Raw genomic sequence first — 24272 nt, 5'->3', positions numbered from 1 at the left:
TTCCTCCTCTTCTCTTTCTTTCCTCCTTCCTTCTTTTTGGTAATAAGAAGTATAGGCACTGTAATGCAAAAGGAGAAGAAAGGATAGACAAAAGCATGCTTAAGTTAAAAGGCTACAATCTTGGGTTGTTCAGGTAGTAGATGGGATGTAAAAGTACACAGATAATAATATATGTAGAAATTATATCTTTTCTCTTACTTTATCACAGGTGAATGTCTGGATTAAGACCCATATCTTAATCTAACAACACATTTTAAGTGGAAGCGAATAAATATGAGGACACTAAATATAAAGAAAAGATTTCTTTTAACAATAAATGTTTCAGCTTGCCTTTTAGGCTACAACAGAGGACTACATTTTTATTTTTTTCTCTTACTTTTCCATGGAGACAAGCTGATAATAAGGCAATAAAAGATGTAACACTGGTTTTTTCAAGGCTAAAAGTTAATGATTTCTGAAATTATGAAATTATTTTTCGCCTCTTGGAGGAGAAATAAAGATAAAAAATAGAATAGACACCAATTAGTGTAAGTAGAAACACAGGCAATACTATGAATCTTAGCATGGATAACCTCAAATTCAGGTTAGCAAGGATAACCTCAATTTCAGGTTAATTAGTTCCTGTGTTAGCATCTATTTGGCACAAATGTTCTTATTAGGTGGGTTAAACGTCATTATTTGAAGATGTACATAGCTATGTGTATTTTTCTATTAAGTTAACAGATTCTGGGGGTGTATTTTTTTCTGGAGGTGCGTTATTAAAACAAAAAATCTTGTAAAATGTGGCACAAGTTCCAATGTTGAAGATAAGAAAAAAACTGTATAAAGGATTATCTTGCCAAACATTAATGGGTGCATGTATCACAAAAGCTGGAATATACATTTTAAAAAGCTGCCATATATAATAGGTGGGAATAATGACATTACCATAATGGTGCAACTTTTCATATTATCTTAGAATGTGAATGGTCTCACAGGTATGGACAAAATGGAAAGAATACTTAATTATATTAAAAAATGCAGAGTGCAAATAGCAGTGCTAAAAGACACAGGTTTGGAAAGAAGTGAGCATCTGAATTTGATAAAGAAAGGATTTCAGGATTGATAGTTCTGCAGAATATCAGGGACAAATAAAAAGAGGAGTACTTATATTAATTGCTAGAGGAGCTCCAGTAATCATAGAAAGCAGAAAAAGAAAATAATGGCAGGTTTGAAGTAGTAAGAGGCTACTGGCAAGGGATAATAAAATTTGATTTGCAACAATGAAGATGCATCTGGGGGGCTAGAAGGGAAAATATGATAAAAGAGTGTAATTTTCTGAAGAAATTTATGAAAATATTTGGTATGAAAGACATGAATTCAATAGTAAAAACTTGGAGGGAATTTACATGTTATTCCCCAAGGTACAATAACTGGGCTGAACTTGACAGAAATTATATTTCACAGGAACATGACCTTTTAGTTGAGAACTTTGACACACGTCCAATAACTATTTCAGATCAGGTGCCAATAATTACTAAGATATAAATGCAGGGTAATGAACTAAAGATGAAACACTGGTACTTCCCCATCTACCTGTTATAAAGAGAGGAATTTAAGGAATGGGTAGAAAAAAATCATGTGACAGTTATTAGGAAAGATAGAAAATAATCCAGAAGTTATAGCTAGTGAGTGGGGATAAAATGAAAGTGGAGTTTAAAAATAGGGTAGACATAAAAAAAAAGATAGATCTGGTTAGGAAGTAATGAGAATTATTTGGAGGGGGTGACAAATGCTGATTAGGTTTTTAGGTATTATAAAATAAGGGGAATCTCACATAACAAGAACAGAAAAAAAATGCAGAGTGCTATAGATAAAATAAAGGAATGCCTGGATAATATAAGCACCTGTTTTGATAATAATTCCAGAGCACAAAAATGTTTGGCACAATGACTTAGGTAACAGAAAGTAGAAAGGGTTGTTGCCAAACTTAGGGAGCCTATAACAAGAAAAATAACCGAGATTCTATAAAGGTATTACAGATATTTTGGAAATTTTATGAAAATTTATATAAAACAGAGAAGTGAGGAAATCCAGAAAGATGAGGAAGTGAGGAAATATTATGGAAGACTTAAATATGCCAAGGTTAGAGGCTGATGAGGTTCAACAACTGTTAAGATAGGAGGAGATGGGATAAAGGAAAGGGTGATATATAATCACTCTGCAGGAAATTCTCCAGGAATAGATGGTTTTCTATTTGAAGTTTGAAAGTTTTGAGGGAAGAAAGTGATAAAGCACTGAACATTTTGTTTAATAGTATTTTAAGAGGAGGGGAGGCTGTAATATTAAAGATGGCAGAAAACAACCTGATCCAGTTTTATATAGGCTCATTTCAATTTTAAACCATATTTATGTTCATAAAGGCTAAAATAATTACAAAGGTGATGCCAACATTGATAGATATGGACTAATGTGGTTTTATGGAGGAGAGGCAAACATTTGTCAACATTAATAGAACAATGATGATCCAGAGAGAAGTAGAATGTACAAAAATGCTGCTGTCATTGGTGGGTCTTGATATAGAGAAAGCATTTAACAGAGTAAGCTGGGATAATATGAGTAGGGCAATAGAAGCATTTGTATTTCCTGATACAATCATATGGCTAATTAGAAAGGAATATGAGGGGTCAGAGTCAAAAATCAAAGTGTGAAGGTTCCTCTCTAATAAGTTGTGTCTGATCCCCTTTATTTGTGTTATATTTAGAACCACTGGCATACCTCTCAGCCTCTTAGAGCAAGAAATCTGTACAAAGCCATAAATAAAAGTGAGACAAATGCCCAAAAATAGTTACAATTTTTAAATATTGTTCCTACAAACTTAGAAAGTTGATAGAATAACAGGTTTTGCGTTAGCATTAATTTTTTGAAGGGTATTAAGTCTGAAACTGAAACGTTTGTCATTATTTTCTAACTTCATTCTTTAATGATTTGCCACTAATTAGCCAGAAAAACACAATTTTATGAAAAACAGAACAAAGATATTAGGCAAAAATCTGTACAGTTGAGAGGTATGATCACTGGCAAAGAAAATAAGTGACTCAGAAATTCAAGGATATAATTGATATGGTATTCATAAAAGTTGGCTTTATTTTCAGATTATATTATTTTGTACCCAAATTAACCAAAATAGGACATCTCAGTGTTGTAGAATATTCTGATGTAGTTCCAGGTTTTTTGAGACATAACATTAATGAAGGTAAACTATGCACTCACACATGAATTGGTCCAGCAATACCAATATCCATGGGGACATGACAAAATAAAGTGTTTAGAAATAGAAATATGTATTAAAAAGGATTTGGTTATGGCAGCTAAGGATATGTGTGAAGAGACTAAACAAAACGTAATACAAAAACTGATAAACTGGAAACTGTTGCCTATCGATATGGATAGCAAGATACAAGCTGTAAAAATGTTTTTAGTCTTTTAGTCTTATATACAGGTCAGGCATATTTTTATCAACCAAAGGAGAAGTTGTGGATAGTAATTAATAAAGTGTTGACAGGTTTTATTTAGGAGGACAAGAAGGCAAGAGTCAAGTGGGATAAACTGCTCCTCTAACAGAACAAGGAGGTTTAGGATTGCCCGATTTGAAGGAATATTTTACAGCTACACAGTTAAGGCTCTCATATATAACAGAATTAGAAAGCTTCAGTTCAGAGTAGAAAGAGATGATGTTAAAGCAGGGAGATAATTCAAGAAATAATGAAATAATTGGATTTTGAATGCAGATCCTTAAGGAGAATAACAATAGTCATATAGAATATTATATTCATTAAGTAGCAGAAAATATACTAAGAACTAAGCCAACACAAGAATGGAGAAAGGAGATTTTGCTGATAAGGATGACTGTAATTAGATGTACAGAGAACAGAAAACAGGGACTGAAATTTACTGGAGGACGCTGGCAAAGGAACCAACTTAGTGGGAACAAATAATTAGAGAAAGAAAGGTAATAGAATAGGAAGAGCCAGGACGACATTTGTATTTTAGGCAAGATATTAACTTTCCTGTTAGGGATTGATATCAGAGCACAGACAAAGAGAAATGAATAGGGGAATCCTAAATGAAAGACCTGCACTAGTTGAGTTTTTAACTGAATCTAGAACAGAGGCCTCTTTTAAAAAAGGGATTATAAGTAGGACATAAAATATTGCACAATAACTATAGGAATCAATCGGAGGAGGTCTGAAAAGATTGGGAAGAGAGATTAGTTATGCAATTCATAAATAAACAATGGGGGGCAAATATATAACTCCCAAATATCCAACCAAATCTAGAAAATTTAGGATTTTTGACCAGAAGTGTTTGCATAGATACTTTTATACCCCAAACAGATTCCAAACAAGTTTTCCTCAGATGGAATGCTAAAGGTGTGATAGGGAAGAAAAGGTAACTGGGAACATGTGTTTTGAGAGTGTAATGAGTCGGCAGACTTTAAAGATTCCCTACAGAGTACTCTGTCAGAAAGACTGGGCAAGCAAATGAATGTAACAAACGAAATGATTTTTTGACCTGGGATACAGGAGCTAAGTTGCCTAGATATAGAAAGGCCTTGATAAGTTTAATTCTGGTGTCTGCCAAAAATGCAATTATTAGAAAATGGAAATCAAAATCTAAACCAACTATACAAGTAGTGAATATTGTAATAGAGATAAAAGAACAGAAGTGAGTTGTTTAGAAAAGGGTAGTAGTAAATTGCATAGAAAAAATGGAAAATGTAGGAACAATGCATGCAGAAAAACTGTTATAGAGGAGGAATGAGATTTAAGAGAAGGCAAGAATTGAATAATTTATGTAATATTGCTTAGATTTTTTGATATATAACAATATATGTGATGTAGAATGTTTATAAATATAAACTTGTTAATATGGATTGATGACTTTTCTATAAATGTAAGTTTGCCTACATCACAAGTGATAGTTCAATAAAGGTGTCTTAAAAATGAAACTGAGAAATACCTGACATTATTATCTGTCAGGTAGACAATGGCTCTGCCATTGTTGTATTAAGATATTGTTTATTATAAGGAGGCAGTGTATTCATTTTTAGCTAACAATAATTCTTATTGCAGAAATTATCTTATCTTCATGTATTTTAATTTTAAGATACACAGAAGGCCCTAATAGATGATATTTGTGAGGTAGAGATTTTCACAGATGCACAATGTAAGTACTGGAATATTTGAGAACTAAATCTAACAGTATTAGGCAAAGGTCATGTTTTAGAACCTATGTAAAACATTATATTATGTTTTAAAAACTATGATAAAGGAAACACAATAGTAATTAAAAGACATCAAAGATTTTAACAGCCATTGATAGCGTGTATAGATGAAACAGTTTATATTAATTGTTTTATTCATGTATTAATCATGATTATGATCTGGAAGATTTAAGTCTGGTTTTATATGAGTTGTTCCCTTATTCTCATAGTTTACATAACTCACTGACTTTCACGTTTTATTTTTCTGATGAATACTTTTAACAAGAATTAGATACAACCACGGGAACACCTATGGATCCAGATGTATGGTTATGCATATTTGATATATAAGAAACATCAAGCATTGCTGAATCATGTTTTTTAATTGATAAGTCTACTGACCTTATTAATTTTGCTTTATTATTTTTTTATTATTAAGAGCAACAGAGAAATGTTGGTAGAATGTAATATTTATGAGAATGGCTTAGCAGCTTTAAAAGTAGATCATTTAAGATACTTGCATTCACTACCATTCTTAAATGTTGTAAATTATAAGTAATGGATTACTAATTAAATTATACCATACAGAAACTGCCACTAATAATATTCGGAAGTATAATTGTTGCCATCCCAACATGTTGTTAATGACATTCCACTTGGACAATTCAAAAGAGTTGTGAGAAAGACATCTGAAGAAAAACTGTATTAGAAAAGTAACGAAATAGTAAAGATTATTTTTTCAAACATGAATTTCCTCACAATATGCTAGGGTTGTGTTTGGAAACAGTATCTAATGACTCTAATCAGACATTACACTTCCTTGTGTTATAGGAACATCTAATGTAATACATACAATTCACATTCAAAATGGTGGAGTAGGGAATCATTTTTCTTTATTACTGTCAGTAAAGAGGCAAGACATATAATAAATAACTGAGAAGCACTGCAACTGAATTCGATAGCAATTACACTAGTATTAAACTTACATTTTTGAGATGACAGAATGTAATTGAAAAGAATTCATTGAGAATTCTGTGGTCATGAAGAGGAATATTAATATGAATAAAAAGGGCACTTTTTCCTATTTTCACTGCAGTACTTATTTTTATACCATTAATACAGACAGAGTCATACACCTAGATATGGATAAGGGTGTTCATGAACTATCAGTATGGAAACTGTCAGACATACAGAGTGTTTTATGCAATTCTAATTAATATTGTGTAAACGAGACAAAATGATCTTTGTATACTAGAAGCAGCATTAGTGAAAAAGAGAAGTGCTCTTGGCAACCATGTTTGTGGAGCAGATTACAGACCATTCTGAATCGTAAATGTCCTAGAAAAAAGGCCCTTGGGGAAATTCATACATGTATGATTTATTAATGTTAGATACAAGTTGGCAAATAAGGTTGGAGGTGTCTAGTAGAATTTCATTTAATAATGCTTTCTCTTTAGAAGCATTTCTGCTAGCATGAGAACTGTGTAAACCCTAAGGGCGATATGACCCATAGATAATAATGGAATTATATAAAGGAACTATATTGTACTTTGAATGTCTCAATATGAAGATGGACTGTAATAAACTGCTTTTATCAACTTCAGGGTTTCCACTTTTTCTTGCTTTAGCTACTTGGAATGGTTCTTAAATTCTATATATGACCATAGCTGTGGACATATGCATTGCATTTAGTACTATATTAGAGAATGTATGCATATATACTCCCATCTTTATTTTATTGCACAACATTATTAGAGTGTCATCATATACCTAGTTCTTTGTTATGAGTTCTCAGTACTGGTGACACTGCACTGTATCCAATGTCACATGCATATATGTGTTTGTGTGTATGCAAATTGCCAAAGGAACATAATTTCTAATACAGTTAGACTTTTATTCCTAATTTGTCTCTGTGCTCCACTTCCTATCCACACACAGCATTTTCTATCAATGAATATGTTTGTAATTCACAAAACAATTCTTCTTCTTTCGGCTTTTCCCGGTTAGGGGTCGCCACAGCAGATCACCTGTCCGCTCATGGTTGGCAGTGGAGTTTTACAGTGTCGAGTTGCCAGCCCGGCGCCCAACCTTCCACAGAAGGCACACACATGCACTGACACACTCACACCTAGGGCCAATTTAGAGTGTCCAATTCACCTACAGCATGTCTTTGGGATGTGGGAGGAAACCGGAGCACCTGGAGGAAACCCACGCCTCTGCACAGAAGGCACCCCAGCCGAGGATTGAACTGGAGAACCTCTTGCTGTGAGGCAGCAATGCTAACCACTGCACCACCATGACCACCCATAATTCACAAAACAATAAACACTATAAATTATGGTATTATAATCTTCAGGTCATGAATATGAAAGCATGTGTGAAATGTGACACTGGGATCATATCTATGCCACAAGGAATCAGTGTTACTTATAATGCTTTTATAAAACATTTATGATTAAGCGTCTCAAATATAAATGCATTATATAATTGTTCTTAGTATATACATATGCACTGTTACACATCATTATGCTATCAAATTAAGACAATATGATACATGTGAACTACTACTACTGACTGAATTTTAATGCCCAATGTATCCCTGTATACAGAGTAACACTTACTGGGCATGTAATATTATGCTGTTTGTAAGGAGTACTAGAGCAGTTGCTTTGGTAGGGAATCAGCATTGTTCATGCTGTTTTGTCTGTGACTTGAGTTTCCTACATCAGTTATACAGTTGTTTTTTTGTTTGTTTTTTTTATTTTTACCAGGTTCCTACTGAGGAAGTAGATCTAGTGATGGTTGTAGATTCTGAGTATTATTAGTTTCACATACATTTGCACAGATGGATTTGATTAACCAGATAACTTTCATTAATTTATCTCAAACCAAAATAATATACGGAACATGACACTAGCATTGATTTTTAAATGCAGATTTGTGAGCTGAATGCACATGATGTGTGTATACATTTTTGGGTTGTAATATGTTGTTGTTCCTGAATTTAAAGTAATATTTGCACTGTGAATTCAGTAACAGCATGTTGAAATTCTGAGGACAGTAACTGCGATCCTTAGAAGAATGGAGCTACAATTGTGACTTTGGAGTAACATATGCTAAGTACAATGTTGTAGTTTGTCAGTGCTTTCCCTAGTCTGAGATACAGTAATCTCACAGTTAATATTTATGTAAGCAGCAAGGCTGTGTGGGTGTGCTGCCCCCCACCACTGAGGGTGCTTTAATAGGGTAACCTATGGATAGACGAAGATTAAACTCTTGAGCTTTAGTTGCTCAAGGTTCAGCCAACTGACGATCAAAGTTCCTCCACAGGAAATCACTATCAGTGACTTCTGCTAGAAGTGATACACTTTTTGGGGAAATTAGCCCCCTCTTCGAGTTGGTGTGACCATGAAGTTGGTACATATAAGTCTAGGGACATGATGGGCTTGCCTCCCACATCAGGGGGTGCAAGGACGCTTGCCCCCAAAGTGTTTTTTCACAATTTTTTTTCAGTGAATGCAGTTTGGGGATTACGATTCTTGGTGCATTCAGTTTTGTCCAGTCATAGTGGGACTTTTTTTTTTTTGGTTTGTCTGACTCACACTTTTCATTTTTGTACAATCAGGAGCTGCTGTTTCAGGTCTTGCCGCTGTGACATGGGGCTAATAAATAGAAAAAAATTCTGTGAGTAAAAGTAATGTCTTTTGGCTTTTCCTGGTTAGGGGTTGCCACAGCGGATCACCGGTCTACTTATGTTTGGCAGTGGATTTTTACAGTGTCGAGTTGCCAGCCTAACAACCAGCCTTCGAAAACAGCACACCCACTCACACACACACACCTACCTGCATGTCTTTTAAAGTTCACTTGACCATGGGGAGGACATGCAGACTCTGCACAAAAAAAATTGTGTGAGTAGGGTTTGGTATATGAATAGAGGGCAGAGGTACTTGTCCTCTAATTCTGACTGGATGTGAGATGTCTTCCACGAGATTCCATAAGTACTATTAAAATTTAAGTCAAAGCAGGGGCAGGTGTTTTGCTTTTATTAGTAAGAAAAATAGTACGTTAAAGGGAAACACTTTTATTAACAATGTCCGGTGTCTCTCCACTTGTGGTGGCTGTTAGTGTCATTGACATGCATTGTCCTACTGGAACTGAATAGGGGTTGACCTGCAAAACCTGGGAATGTATACATCTTAGATGATGTGGCAGGAAAAACTCATCACTAAGCTTTGTTACTGCCTTCACATACCTCTGAAACAACTTCTTATCTGAGACTGATGAAAAAGTATCTGTGAGGATTCAAGTATTGGCAATGCAGACATATGGAAATAGCCCTTATATTTTATAGACTAATGCTACATAGAAGTAAAATGCTTGCTGAAGGATGCAGTATTTTGGCCATGTGAAGATCACCTGCTAGCCAAGATGAACTTCACTTGTGTCCCCAAAACATCCTTGAAATGAATAGCCTTTAAAAAGTATAGTACTGGGCTTATGACATACTTGAGACAAGCAGATAGTATCATTCAGAGCAGTGAAGGTTGATTGCTTTGAAATATAATGTTAGTAAGACATATAATCTGAAATTTAGACAGGCTGCATTTAAAAGCATTCATTTCTCATAACATCTTCAGATGATAGCACATTCACATAGTGAAAGGCATTGATGCTCACTGCGATTTCTACAGCAACATTTAAGAAAAATAAGATGACAGTGATTGTGACATTTAATTACTAAAACAACACTTGATAACAGATTCTCACTCAGATGCATTAGACGAAGACCCTGAATTTTAATAAAGTCCCTTTTAACAGTAAAAGTCTTTGGAATTCTTAGATACATGATAGTAATGAGAGGTCAGTGATGTTTTAATGGTATTTAACAATGTTGTGTAATTTGTAACATCATAAGAAAATATGACTTGGGAAATTAGCAAAAATTTGAAGGATGCATCAGGTCTTGAAATTAAAGCAATAATGGCAAACAATAGTCATCCCATAAGGTATACACACATTCACACACACACACACACACACACACACACACACACACACACACACACACACACACACACACACATCTATCTATTAATCTATACTTGGGAAACTATGCTTTGGAAGTTGGGCCTATAGCTATTTAAATACACATTCTTAGCAATGAATACCATTATTTCTAAATCTTTTGTTTTAAGATCAGTTTAATTAAGAAAATTCTAAAAAAATGTAAGAATAATTTTCTAGGAACTAAAATGTTAATGTTAAACATTTTCTTAGAGACTGGTATAGTTCAGAGTGTTTGACACAGTTTGAAAAAAAATCAAAACCACCTATTTACGTGAACATGTCATAACCAGTTTTCACTGTAACTGTTATGATACCTTAAAGATATAGGTTTTTCCCTGACAGTTGATCCGAGTGAAAGCTGCATCAATGGGGCCTTCGATGCCCCAGACATCCAGTATCTGTTTTGGGTAACCAGGCAACACACTTGTCTTGTTCAGCTCATAGAAATATTTTCCTGGAATAGGAATATAGGCCAGAAAGGAAAAAGAGAATTACAAGATTTTTTTTTTCTTTTTTTTTTTTTTTAGTAAAAAAAAAAAACATTTTTATTAAACAAATAAAACAATATAAACCATGGTAAAAGTATAGTACTAAAGGTTTAAAAAAGGTAAAATTCCACATTTAGTAGAATAATAACATGCATGACAAATGCCAGTTTTTACACTACATGACATTACTTTCACATCAGAATTTACAATTGCACGTAAATATGCCACTAATACATGTAACCCTGTATGAATTGCAGCAAGAGAAAATTCTGGGCATTTTGCGGGTTCTAAGAAGAGCACTCTTGGCTAACATCAAAGGCTGAATCAATACTAATTTCATGGACTCTAATCGCAGTCTGACATAGGAATGGGGTATATTCCTATCATGATATTAGAAACCTAAAACAAATAGAGAAATTAAACTGAGACTAACCATTTCTTTAACAAAAATGAAATATTTTGCTATCAGATACATAAAACACAACGTGTTAACATCCAACATCTATTTGAGGCTGGGATTGTAGAATTGTCATTATATTTGCTATCCACTTGTGATACATCAATGCCTGCACTAAGTGTACACAATCTGTATTCAAAAATGTCCCCACCACATTTTTTGTGTTGTCTATTCACTCAGAAAGCTTACACTATGTGGAGACATAGTCTACACATTGTAGTGATCTTTATGAACCCCTCTTGACATTTAAAGTTGCAAGAAAATCAATAGAAAATTCAAATTAGGAGGAAGAAGGTGGCACACTTATTGAACACAGTGTAGACATTAATGAATCCAACCCAACATTTATTTGCAAACTTTTTAAAATACTCTTCATAATGTTTCTCAGATTGTTGCTATGCATTTCTTCAACTTGTTCTTGATTAGTTTTCAAACAGTTAAAGATAATATGAAGCATAGCAACTGATGTTACTGTCAGTTGTCTTTCACACTTATTCTCTCTTTGTCATAACTGTATCGCCATATTTAACACATATTTGTTGATTGGAGGAATACATTTTCTCCAAACTTGCTGTGCCAGTGCCCTTTGGTGTAATCCACCATATGCCTACCCTAGAGTATGCTCAAATCATGTGAAAGTAACCCTCTTCTGTTATGGAACAAAACCAACATTTTGCTGATTATGCATGTCTAACTTGGTTCTATAATTTCAGTGACTTCTTCTTCTTCTTTCATCTTTTCCCCGATTAGGGGTTGCCACAGCGGATCACATGTCCGCTCATGATTGGCAGTGGAGTTTTACAGTGTCGAGTTGCCAGCCTGGCGCCCAACCTTCCACATAAGGCACACCACACATGCACACACTCACACCTAGGGCCAATTTAGAGTGTCCAATCCACCTACAGCATGTCTTTGGGATGTGGGAGGAAACCGGAGCACCCGGAGGAAACCCACGCGACTACAGAGAGGACATGCTACTCCGCAAAGAAGGCACCCCAGACGAGGATTGAACTGGAGAACTATCATTTCAATGACTAATGCCACCTATATAACTTTTAAATACAGTAAAGCTTATTTTAGGTAAAACAAGCTACTATTTTATTTGTTTACCCTTTCTTTTCAAATAATCATTCATCCTTTTTAATAATATTTCACTTCTCAAGAAAGAAAGAAGATTTGGACTCAAAAGAATTTTAATGTTTGGCTAATGAGGGCACTGGATTCTTTGAATAATAAGTATTATCTTTCTGTCTTAATGCATAGGACTATTTACCTTCTTTTTCATGAAGATGTGCAACTCCATGATTGGATGTTTCTGTTGTCTTGTTGCATGCTAATGAGGCAGTCCAGGGAAGAGGCATATGCTAATTAGCCATCTGCTCTCCCATCAGAAGTACCTGCATAGCATTTACACAACTGAGTGATTCAGAGAATCTGCATAAATTAGAATGGCTGCTCCTGGCCATTCTCAGTAATGAACACAGCCTTTTGGCCATGCTTATCCATTGTGGTAGAGGTAAACACTGGGAAGTTTAGTGGTTAGGTAGTGTTAGAGGGTGTGTTAGGGAGCAAAACAGGGCATCCAATAAAGTATATGTGAGGGGTTGTATTTGTGAGTGTATGTGTGAGTGTGTGTGTGTTTATGGTACAGCATTGCTAGCTGACCTAGTTACTTAAGAACATTCTGCAAGTGTGTTTGAGACTGTCACTACTATTCAAGCCATCCAAGTATTACTGCATGAGCCTCATTGTGTTATTTGGTGTTTTTGGCTACATGGTCACACACTGGTTTCCTGTTCTTTTAGACTCTAAGCAATAACTTCAGGAAATGATAGGGGAATAGAATGGAATGCAAAATTGAGTACAGACAAGATGCCTGACATGGCAGTAAATGGAGAAATTAGAAGAAGCTGAAAATTGAAATTGAAGGGGAAATAGTAGGACATGTTAACAGCTTCATGTATCTTGGGGATGTGGCTGAGAAAAGGGAAGTCTGAATGAGGAGGTCAAAGCTAGAATCAATGGGACTGTAGACAATTATCATAGAGTAAAACAAGCAAAATGAGATGCAGGAGGCTGTAAAATCCAGTATAAAAGGCCTTTACTTAGTGCAACAACACAAGCGCTTTCACAAATATGCTTCATCAGGTGTATACAAGCACTAACAACACACCCACCTTTATATCAAAAATCACATGGCAAATAGTCACTTGGATAAAACACTTGTTTGATGTTTTATCCATGTGACTATTTGCCATGTGATTTTTGATATAAATGTGGGTGTGTTGTTAGTGCTTGTATACACTTGATGAAGCATATTTGTGAAAGCGCTTGTGTTGTTGCACTAAGCAAAGGCCTTTTATACTGGATTTTACAGCCTTCTGCATCTCATTTTGCTTGTTTTATACTATTTGTATTATTGGAGACGCGTGGTGTGGTTCACTTTTGGCAGTAGGACTCTGTTTACTAATTATCATAGAGTGTTAGGGGTAGTGTGTGTGACAGAAAAATGGCAAAGAAGCTGAAAAATAAGGTGTAAAAAACAGTGGTGTAACCAGTAACACTGTATGGTACAGAAGCCTGGGCAGTGAAGGCAGAGCAGATGAGGAAGCTAGAGATGATGGAGATGAAGTGCCTGAGGTGGGTGGTAGAATGCACTGTGGGACAGATTAAGAAATGAAGACATCAGAGCAGAAGACAAAATAGCTCCTATTGCAGTGAAGATCAAACAGAACAAGTTACAGTGGTTGGGGCATAGGATTGCCAACTTTTCATGTCAAAAATTCTGGACATGTATATGAAAACAAAATGCGGTACCCCCCCCCCATGCATGCGGTACCCCCACCACACACACACACACAGCCATTCTGGTGTCCCATTACTTGGCTATCTCTCCATTTCTCCCCAGTTGCCATAAATACTGTTCAAAACTCTGTGTGCATACTGTTTTCGGCTTTACTTCTACAATGATTACAAATACTTGGATTTAATGTAAAACTTTTATTTCGAATTTTACAGCACAAACACTAATAGCCATTTGCTAAACAAGCAATACAGTCTCTCATAAACAGACATAGCTTTAATACTTCTTTGCCTTTAAAACTCACATTCACTGAAACAGCATTGAAACCTACATTCAAAGAAAATGCATCTGGCCAGTGGTGGATTAAGTTTACCTTTGGGTTTTTTCAAATCATAGACCCCTTGCACATATTTTTAAAGCCAAGAAAAATTCTTTGATTCACCTTCCTGATTGTATTAAATTTTAATGCACAATAACAGCTAGCAGACATGAATTAGCAGCCATCACAACTTTAAGACTGGTAAGCTCATGCTCATGTAGAATCTCTAATGAAACAAAACTGGCATATTACTGATATACTTAAATAGCATATATTGCCAGGCTGTGGCAACACAATCCTCTAAAATGTCGGATATGTTAACTGTATGAAAATGGCCATATGTTAGTTCCCTTAAACCAATTCACACTAAAAATCCAGAGAGATCTAATAGGGTACTTGAGTACAAAACACCCACATACATACTGTCCCAGATGACTATGCATGCCCCTTTAGAAAGGGTACATCAGATGAGATGTGACAGTGAAGTCTTCACATAAATAAGATAGCCATATTGCTCTTTGACAAACACTGCTGCTCAACAAGCCTCATGAGTAATCAGGCAGAAATAATGCTATAGGTGCTCTTTTCATATACCAACTACCTCTCAAAAATGGTAGATACTTTTCTGTACACTTCTGATTTCTCATTGATAAGCGAATGAAAAACATATGGCTAACGTTCAACTTGCAGATTTTAGACACACACACAAACACATTGACCTCAACAAGCCTTATTATTTTTGACAGTGATGATGTGATGACAGTAACAGCACCACTTGTTAGACTGTGTTAAATTTATAGTTGTAAACATTTTGCCAGTAAGCATTGAAACAAAACACATGAACCAATAATGACAAAACTGTCCAATTCAGAACATTTCAACCATAAATGGCCACTCATACTTATGTCATTAAAATCCACCAGTATCAGTCAATATGCACAATCTCTGCAGAGTGCAGAAGTAAAACTTCATCTAAATTCCACATTAAACAGATCTGCAACTAATGAAAAGTTGCTGCTAGCAAACAGTTTTATATTTCAGTGTTTCATCTACAAATCAATGCATGCTGCCCTTGAAGAATTGATTGCCTATGTTACGTTAAAAAATGGTAAGCTGCCGGTAATATTGCAATAGGAAATGGATGGCAAACTGAAAACAGGTTCATAGTTACTACTAGGCATCATAGGAGGGCATACTCTTAGGACTGCAGCACCATGGCCCATTAAAATACAACACAGTATGAGCTGAGGGAAAAAAAAAACAAAAAAAAAATGGAACTTACATGTGCCGCAGTGTTGGATTAGAGAAAACTTGGAGCAAACACCAGCCGGACTCGTGCTTTGCCTGGGGCTTTTCAGCATACATTCCGTCTTCTTTATAATTCAAATTCCACATGCATGGAAGACAGTGAGTAGACAGGTGTAAACAGTCGCAAAGACACTGTTTTCATCATCTGCACCCGGATGCAAAGGGTGTTCTTAAAGAAGAACACCCCTAAAAAAAAAAAAATGTAATTTTTTTAAACTAAACGAAAATGTGCACAGTGCACCATTTTTTCCAGACAACACAGGCATTTTCCATTCTTCCAGACAGTGTCCCTTAATTCTGGACAGTCCGGAAGAATTCTGGACAGTTGGCAACCCTATTGGGCCACATGTGCTGAAAAACAGAAGGCAATGTGGTGAAGAAATTTGCTGGAGACAGAAAGACATCAAGATCAAAAATGGGCATCCAGTAAAGAGACTGATGGATTATATGCGAGAAGATCTCCAGGAGACAGGCATGACATTTCAGCAAGGTAAGGTAGAAGAGTGGCAATAAATCGAGAAAGATGATGACAATTCATATGACACCCTGATCCCACATAGAAAACTGAGAAAAAGGTGGTTAATGATGATCATGGCTTACTGAGAGAACCCACACTGTAAAAGTAGCTGACTCCAAATCCAGCTCCAGACAAGTGACAAGTGGAGTACCTCAGGGTTCAGTCCTGGGACCTCTTTTGTTTGGCATCTACTTCTCTGAAGTACAGGCCAACACTAAGGGACTCTAGTTAACAAAGTTCACAGATGACTGCAAACTGGGAGCCATTATTGAATCCCCAAATGATGTGGATACTCTACAAAAGAGCCTTATAGAAACAGATGCTTGGTGCCAGAGCCATAGGCTTAAGCTCAATGCCAAGAAATGTATAGTTATCTCCTTTGGGAAAAAACATGTACCCGTGAATTACCACATAGGTGGCAGTACACTAAACACCGAAAGTGTGATAAGAGACTTAGGGACACAGGTGGACAGTGGTCTCACCTTCAATAACCACATCACCACAACAGTCAGGAAATCCTTCTATGTGGCACACCTCATCACTAAGGGCTTTTCATCCAGAAAAAAGGAGGTCATTGTCCCACTGTACTCATCCCTCATTAAACCCATTATAGAATACAATGCCCCATTTGGTATGTACCTCTCAAGACATCTGCAACAACTGGAAAGGCCATAGAAATACCTCACTAAAAGAATCACAGGCCTAAAGCAGATGCCCTATGTTGACCGCCTTAAAAAAACTCCAGCTATGCTCTGTTGCATATCGTCTACTTCGAGGCAATCTCTGCTTAACATACAAGGCCATGTCAAACCCAGAGCTGTTGGACATGCTACACTTAAAGAAATCCCAATCCCTCAGAGCCACACGCTCCAGGGATCTAAACCTTGTCATCACAATAAACAAAACATGCTGGAGGGATAGGTTCCTGACCTAGAGACTCCCCAGACTCTGGAATAGACTGCTCATACATGTCAAGCAGAGCGCCTCTTTGGCCCTCTTCAAAAAGAACCTTGATGATTGGATGGGAGAAAGGAAATTCATCCCGGGGATCACGTCAGTCACCCTGCTAGACAGGGGTCCAGGGAAGTAAATGGTGTGGGAAGAAATAGCCAGGGAATTGTTATGGCTAGGCTTGTATAGGCCCTAGGGCCGATAGCCTAGTACCAGCCTATGAACCTATGAACCTATGAACATAATACTTCATAAATAAAACAAATTATGTGCTACAGTCACTTGACATCACTGAGATGCTTGAAGACAGGTAGAAAATGTTCTTTATGTACCTTTGTTAGAAGACTTGCCTTGGACAGGGTGTATCTAGTGTAGTGAAATGATACTAAAGAAAATCTACAGCATAAATCCATGAATCCTAATGCTAATATGTCCATCTGTATTACAAAAATTAATCACACAATAGAAGTACCAAACACAGTAACCAAAGTTCAGTTTCTTCCACCTCTTCCATTGTGATATTTCCATTGTCACTATTAGAACCACCCATCATATCACCCCCATAGTGCATTTGCAGAAGCTTCTTTTTCTGCTAGGTCCTGCATTGCATGGAATCTGTTTTGCCATTTAACTGGATTACAAAAAGAGATCCTGTCCTAAAGATTATGTGAGTCCTCATTCATGTGCCATGTATTTTTCTTCTTGAATTTCTCTGACATCTTCCTTTTTTTGCCTGTGTTTTTTCTCTTGCTGGGATGGATAGGTTCATAGGTTCATAGAAGTTACTAGGCGAGCGGTCCAGGAAACCATTGACGAGCATAGGCCATTTCCCACTTGCTCCAAAACACTGCCTGATTAAATGATTTGTTTAAGATCATACAGTAGGAACATGGAACCTGAGAGAATCAAACCCTAGGCCACAGGAAACAGCTTGTTAACAACTCCTAACCTTAATCTTCTGTGCTAACTGCCAGGTGAAGGAACATGTTATCAGATTTTTAATGGTGGATTCTTTCTTCCTATTGTATGCTTGGTCTATTGGTAACAAACAGCTCTCTTGACTCCCCCAGCAGTTTTAAAAACATCATTCATTCTATTTAACATGACTTTCCAGAACTTTTTGCACAGTCTATCATTTAACTAGTACCATCTTTGCTTCTTCTTAAGAGTGTAACATATAAGGAGATTCACCATTCAAAAAAATAGCCCAAATGTTTTATCTTTCTCAGCAGAGCTAGGTTTTTCTTCCTTTGCTGAAAAGCTCTTTAGTGTAGTCTTGCATTAATTACACCATCTACCATCTAAACTCTTGACTGCCTTCATTTCAGGCAAACTGCTTCCAAAACTGCTTCTTTATCCTTTGAATTTAAAAGTTTGATTATTAAATGTTTTTTTTTTTTTTTTACTAGCTGGTGGACACGTAGGTTTGATCATGAGGGCTTTCTAGTCTCACATGTCCTTTTATTCGAGAAACTTCTAGAATAGCTGCTGTACGTAAGTTACTGATCACTTCCGTTCCCTAACACAGCCAGTCTTCATATTCTCAAGTTATTTTAGCAGTTAGGATTTTCTTGCTTGTCCAATTTCTGCAGCTAACCTCTGTTACTGAACTTCCGTTTATCTCAAGTTTGATTTTCTTACTTGCCAAGGGAGTGAAACAACAAGGCTTTCCAGCATGACATCATGTGCAACCAGTTTCTTTCTTTCTATCTTTATTTCTATCCTGCTTCACTGGCTTGATTCTAAGTCTTCCAACTCACAGATCAACATATATTCGATGAGCTTATATCTCCTCTAATTCTAAATGCTGTGTCTTTCTATAATTTGGATTGATTTAATCCACCATCATTTTAAGATTAAAGGTAACACAAATATCTCTAATAAGACCTGTAAATGACCTGCTTTTATGTTTATTCTCAGTACCATGGCAGAACAGTAAGTAAGCTTAGCCATCCATCTTACAGAACAGCTCACTAGCAACCCTACTGCCCTTCTTTTTTACATAGGCATTTCTTACTTTCCTGCTCTTTTATTTACATGCTCTGCTACCCATTCAGTCTCACAACTAGTACATATGTATAATACAGCACCATAATTCTACTTCTGTGAGTTTAGGTTGCAGATAATGTAGCATTCTAATCTATGAAACATTACCAGGCTCATTGTCATCAAAACTGCTTGTAATCTCCTTTTTAAATTGCACAGAGTTTAAAGTTTTTAATGCTAAAGTTAATCAGGGGTCATGCTGCTATTACATTAGCTTCTGATTTACTGATGACCACACTTACTCAGTGGAGCGGCTCATTCGGGCCTCCACCTGAGAAGTAGAAAAGCATTATAATTAGTATGCAAGAAACAGGGTTTTCCAATGCTATTTGGTTAGCCCTGAAAAAATGCAATGCATGTTTTCACTGTGCTGCTACCTGTGTTGTAAAATCATTAGGATAAGTGAGTAAAATAAATAAATAAAGTGTTAGCTCTCTGCCAGCTACATTTTGTTGGTTGAAGACTATAGGTTAGAGAATGTCTATATGTTTTCTTGCCATTCTGGATTTGTTTTGTTTTTTGTTATTTTTCATGACTGTGTATCCTGATAAAAAGTCTTGAAGCAATTACCTCTGAATGCATAAATGGACCCATTCTTTTGGTCAGTAAATGCGTCAAATGGCTTCTCACTGCATAATTCTTCACTGTCAGCTAGTACCTCTTCTTCCATCACTGGAGTATCTATAAGAAAAAAAAAAATAAAAAATGACAAACACCCAAGTTTATAACTTATCCAGGTATTACCTACTGAGCTGTCTGCTTGATTCCAGATAAAATATGTAGGCATCAGCATTATCTTTTCTGTTTTCTTTTTCTTGTTGGATTCTGTCCTTGCCACTTACCTTCCTGGATCCTAGATTCACTCCCATGCATTTAGCACATCAGGCAACGAGCACCCTGCAGCAATCATTGTTTCCGTAGCAGGTATGGGTTTTACAGGGTCGGGTAGCTAGCCCAAGGCCCAACCCACCTCAGAGGATGCATCAAGCACTCGCATGCACACACTCAAACCTAGGGTTAATTTAGAGTGTCCAGTTGACCTACTGCATGTCTTTGGAATGTGGAAGGAAACCCACATGAAAGCAGGGAGGACATGCAGACTCCACACAGAAGCCACCCCAGCCGGGAATTGAACAGGAGAACCACTTGCTGTGAGGCGACAGTACTAACCACTACACTTCTGCACCATCCGCCACTTACCTTATCCTTCATAAATTTAGATCTGTCCATTTATAGAACATATTTACAAAACGTTATGATCAGTGAGTCAATCATAACACTTTTTAATACATGGAACTTCAGTTGCCCCAATTTACTATGACTTACAAAGAAAAAAGTTACAAACATGAAGTGTTTTTTCACCTTTTCTGTCACACACACTGTGCTGACACACAGTTGATGAGCAGAAGCAAAGTGCCCCTCTGATTAACAACAAAGGTTTAAAAGCTGTTACACCCTTAATGCTAAATTAATTTTTTTATTTTTTATGTTTGTGTGTGTGTGTGTGTGTGTGTGTGTGTGTGTGTGTGTGTCAGATCTAACTGTATGTTGGCTTTTAAAAGCTGTGAACATGCTTTAGATGCAGTTCTACAGTGGCTACTTTGTATGCTGCATGGTAAAACCTGATCATAACAGCATTTAAAAGTGCTTAACAAAAGTTGCTGTGCATGACCTTTCTGATGTCAGAGAGGTGAATAACAATCTTATATCTTTACTAATTTTGGATGACAAATACCATGCTCCATGTAGCACAAGTTCTGTCTTATGCTAGAGCACATGTGTCAGCCATTACAGATCACTGTCAGAAAGCTATAACAGTGTTAACAGTGTGGCAGAATGGCATGTCTAATAGCTTTCAAAACTGTTGGTCCATCTGAGCTACACTTCTGGCTTTGCTCTTTAGGTGATTTTTTTGGCATTCATTTTTTGGACACATAATTGAGTTATGACTGGAGACCCACTCATAATCCTCCGTATTAATTATGTTATACCAAGCTGTATTATTTTTAAATGTTTTCTGTTATGTATCATTAAGTTGCTATTAGGCTGCCTGATGCCGATGTACCCTTATGTTTGGATTTGTTGTATTTACTGCTCTTATTCATTGTAACACACACTGTTTAACTATTTTCCTGTCGTAATGGAATGATATGAATTTCATTCTTGACCAGCACAGTTATCCTATTAACAAACATTAAATAATAAAATGGCTCATTGCTTAGTTTGATGACTATATGAGTCACCAAAATGATGCAGTCAGACGACTCGAGCCCTTTTGCAAGGATAACCTAGAGAAAGAAGAGTGGTATATTTAATCAAATGACGCAAGTATAGTCTTCATCTGAGTGGTCATTAAACCCAGATATGCTGTTTACAGAACTGATCTGGAATAGAAATACGCTGTACAAACTACATTTAGAAAGAAAAGCTGAACTCAAAGTGATATGTCATAGATCAGGGAAGATCCTTGAGGGTTACATTAACAGCCCAGGTTTGGGACAGGTGTCCAGTATTTATAGGTTTTCTCTCATTTTTTTGTCCTCATCATGTCATTATGAAATATTACAGTTTGCTGAGGTTGATTCTTCAATATTACTGATGCAATCTAGAACCAAAATCTGAACATAGCATCAAACAATCTGTGCATCACTTCTTCCCCAGTTCCTGGTATTTGAGTTTGACCCTGTTTATCAGTGCACATTACTCGCTGCATCTTAATCTAGTTCCTCAGCTTCTTGATAAGAACTTCCTATGCTAGACGATTTAACCTTTGGTAAAGTATTATGTACAACAAGTGCAGTATCCAAATGAAACTTTTGATAACTTCTGCAAGTTGTCAGTTACCAATAGTTAAAACAACACAAACTGCCTGATCACTGAAAAGGAATACACTTGTTCTAAATAAGCGATATTAACAGGAGGGTATGGCATATCCTGTCTACAACAAACTGTTGTTAAATGACTTACTTTATTCTTTGATATGTTTCCAGGTATTTGACTTTTTTTTGCAACTGTCCTTTTAAGATTCCATGCAGCTTACCTATACTTTGGTTAACTTTGCTGACTGTGACTGCATTGCTGGCTGCGATTGCATCTTCTTCCTGTTTAGGAAAAGTTGGATATGAATCCTGTTCTTTTGGTATTCCAAAGCCATCTTCTGAATCCCCCGTTTTTGTTAGTTCAGTTGTGGGTGAATCAGTCAAGAGATCAAGAGGTGTTGCTTCAGTGCCAAAAGGATAATCATATTCATCCTCAGGTAGGTTAAACACATCCCCGCGCCCCACTAAAATAAATAAAAAATAAATGAATACATACAGATGTTTTATATGATCATTTAAGTTAAATATACCACACATTACATATCATTAGGCATTAGCATTCAAGCTGGGCATGCATGACAACAAACAATACTGACGAACCAACAAAGGAAACATAATTTTAGTATACGATGTGTATGTTCATTTCCCTTTCATATCCTTTCATAAGTCTATTACATAGACTTTGTATGCCCTCAACATTCACTCCCCAAAAGACAGTCAAACTGTATAATTAATACTTTCAATCATCTACCGGGGTGGAGGTGAACAAAAAGCAATATTGACCCTAAAGACAAACTCTTTTGCACTGTATATGTATTCATTCTCCATTGTACTTCATTGAAGTGATCTGGAAATCCATAGAATCTATTAAATTTATTCAATGAACTAACTAAATAAGAAGGAATATAAAAGGCTTGCTCAATTCCAGACCATTTTTGGGTTATCTAGGTTGAAGCTGAATCAAATACTTTGATTTGCTTGTTAATAATTAAACTGCACTCACAATTTGAAGAAAAAATATTTTTATTCTGTAACAGCCAGTGGAAATACTTTGCCTTACTTCAGTATATGTCAGTATTTAAGGGCATTTATTTTCTACCCCAATAGACCATGTTATCCACAATATGTTTTGTAGGCTTTGCCCTAGGATTAATTTATCTATAACCTAAAAACAGAAGTCCATACTACTTTGGCAAGCCGCATGTCCCATGGAGATTTAGGTAAAAAAAAACTTATACCACAGATATCTTACAGTTCATGTTTTACGTGCAGGATTGTCAAACTATAAAAGCAATATTGTTAGCATGCACCTTCTCTTGGTTTCAAGAAGGCCTTACATTTTTCTAATGTTCACGTCAGAGAGGTATGATATGTGAATGCACCAAGGGCATATACTTTTCAACACACCTGGTCAAACTTATCTTACACAGAGCAAGAAGCAGCACCAATTCTGTCTTAGGCAACATGACAGCTTAAAAGATTAAGATTCTGTCTCACAACACCAAGCTGTGGGGTACAAACCTGGTTTGCTTTCACTGTCTATGTGAAATATGCATATTTTCCTGTGTCTTCATGAATTTTCTCAGGGTTCTTCAGTACCACATTTCCCAAAAATATGCTGGTCAGCTGTCTAGAAACAAATGAGACTCTATATATGTGTGTGTATATATATATATATATATATATATATATATATATATATATATATATTTGTGGTTTGTGTGTGTATTTGCATGAGCATGTGACATACCTCTCAACTGTACAGATTTTCACAGAATGTCCAGATTTTTGCCTCATATTTTTGGTCCTTTCTTCATAAAATTTTGGTTTTCTAACAAGTTAGTGGGAAATCATTTAAGATTGAAATTAGAAAATAATGACAGACATTTGAGTTTCAGACTTCATACCCTTCAGAAAACTGATGCTTATGCAAAACCTGTTAGTCTACAGACTTTCTAAGTTTGTAAGAGCAATATTTAAAACTTGTCCTTATTTTTGGGCCTTTGTCCCACTTTTTGTTATTGCTTTGTTCAGATTTCTTGTTCTAAGAGGTTGAGAGGTATGGGTTAGATGGACAAGCTAGACAGAAGGATAGATAGAGCGATACACACACACACACACACACACACACACACACACACACACACACACACACACACACACACACACACACACACATGGAATATAGTAAGTGTTGGTATCCTGTGTGTTTTCAGGATTTTGAGTTTTCAGTATTTTGAACTTTCAGGATT

At 36.2% G+C, this 24272-nt stretch overlaps 1 protein-coding gene across 1 annotated transcript in view; it reads right to left on the bottom strand.

Moving 5' to 3' along the window:
• Window positions 1-24272, bottom strand: part of VTN (vitronectin) — a 100170-nt gene that overhangs the window by 44075 nt on the left and 31823 nt on the right. Inside the window, exons 3-5 of the mRNA XM_044054393.1 lie at window positions 22242-22484; window positions 19772-19882; window positions 10627-10766 (exon numbers count right to left, since the gene is read on the bottom strand). Coding sequence (XP_043910328.1) covers window positions 10627-10766; window positions 19772-19882; window positions 22242-22484 — 494 coding nt within the window. The remainder of the gene's footprint in view (window positions 1-10626; window positions 10767-19771; window positions 19883-22241; window positions 22485-24272) is intronic.

The sequence above is a fragment of the Protopterus annectens genome, chromosome 13.part0 (genome assembly GCF_019279795.1).
Source record: "Protopterus annectens isolate FY-2018-M chromosome 13.part0, PAN1.0, whole genome shotgun sequence".
Classification (NCBI taxonomy): Eukaryota; Metazoa; Chordata; order Ceratodontiformes; family Protopteridae; genus Protopterus; species Protopterus annectens.
Note: the sequence above shows the minus strand (reverse complement) of the source record. Positions and strands in the feature narration are given on the sequence as shown.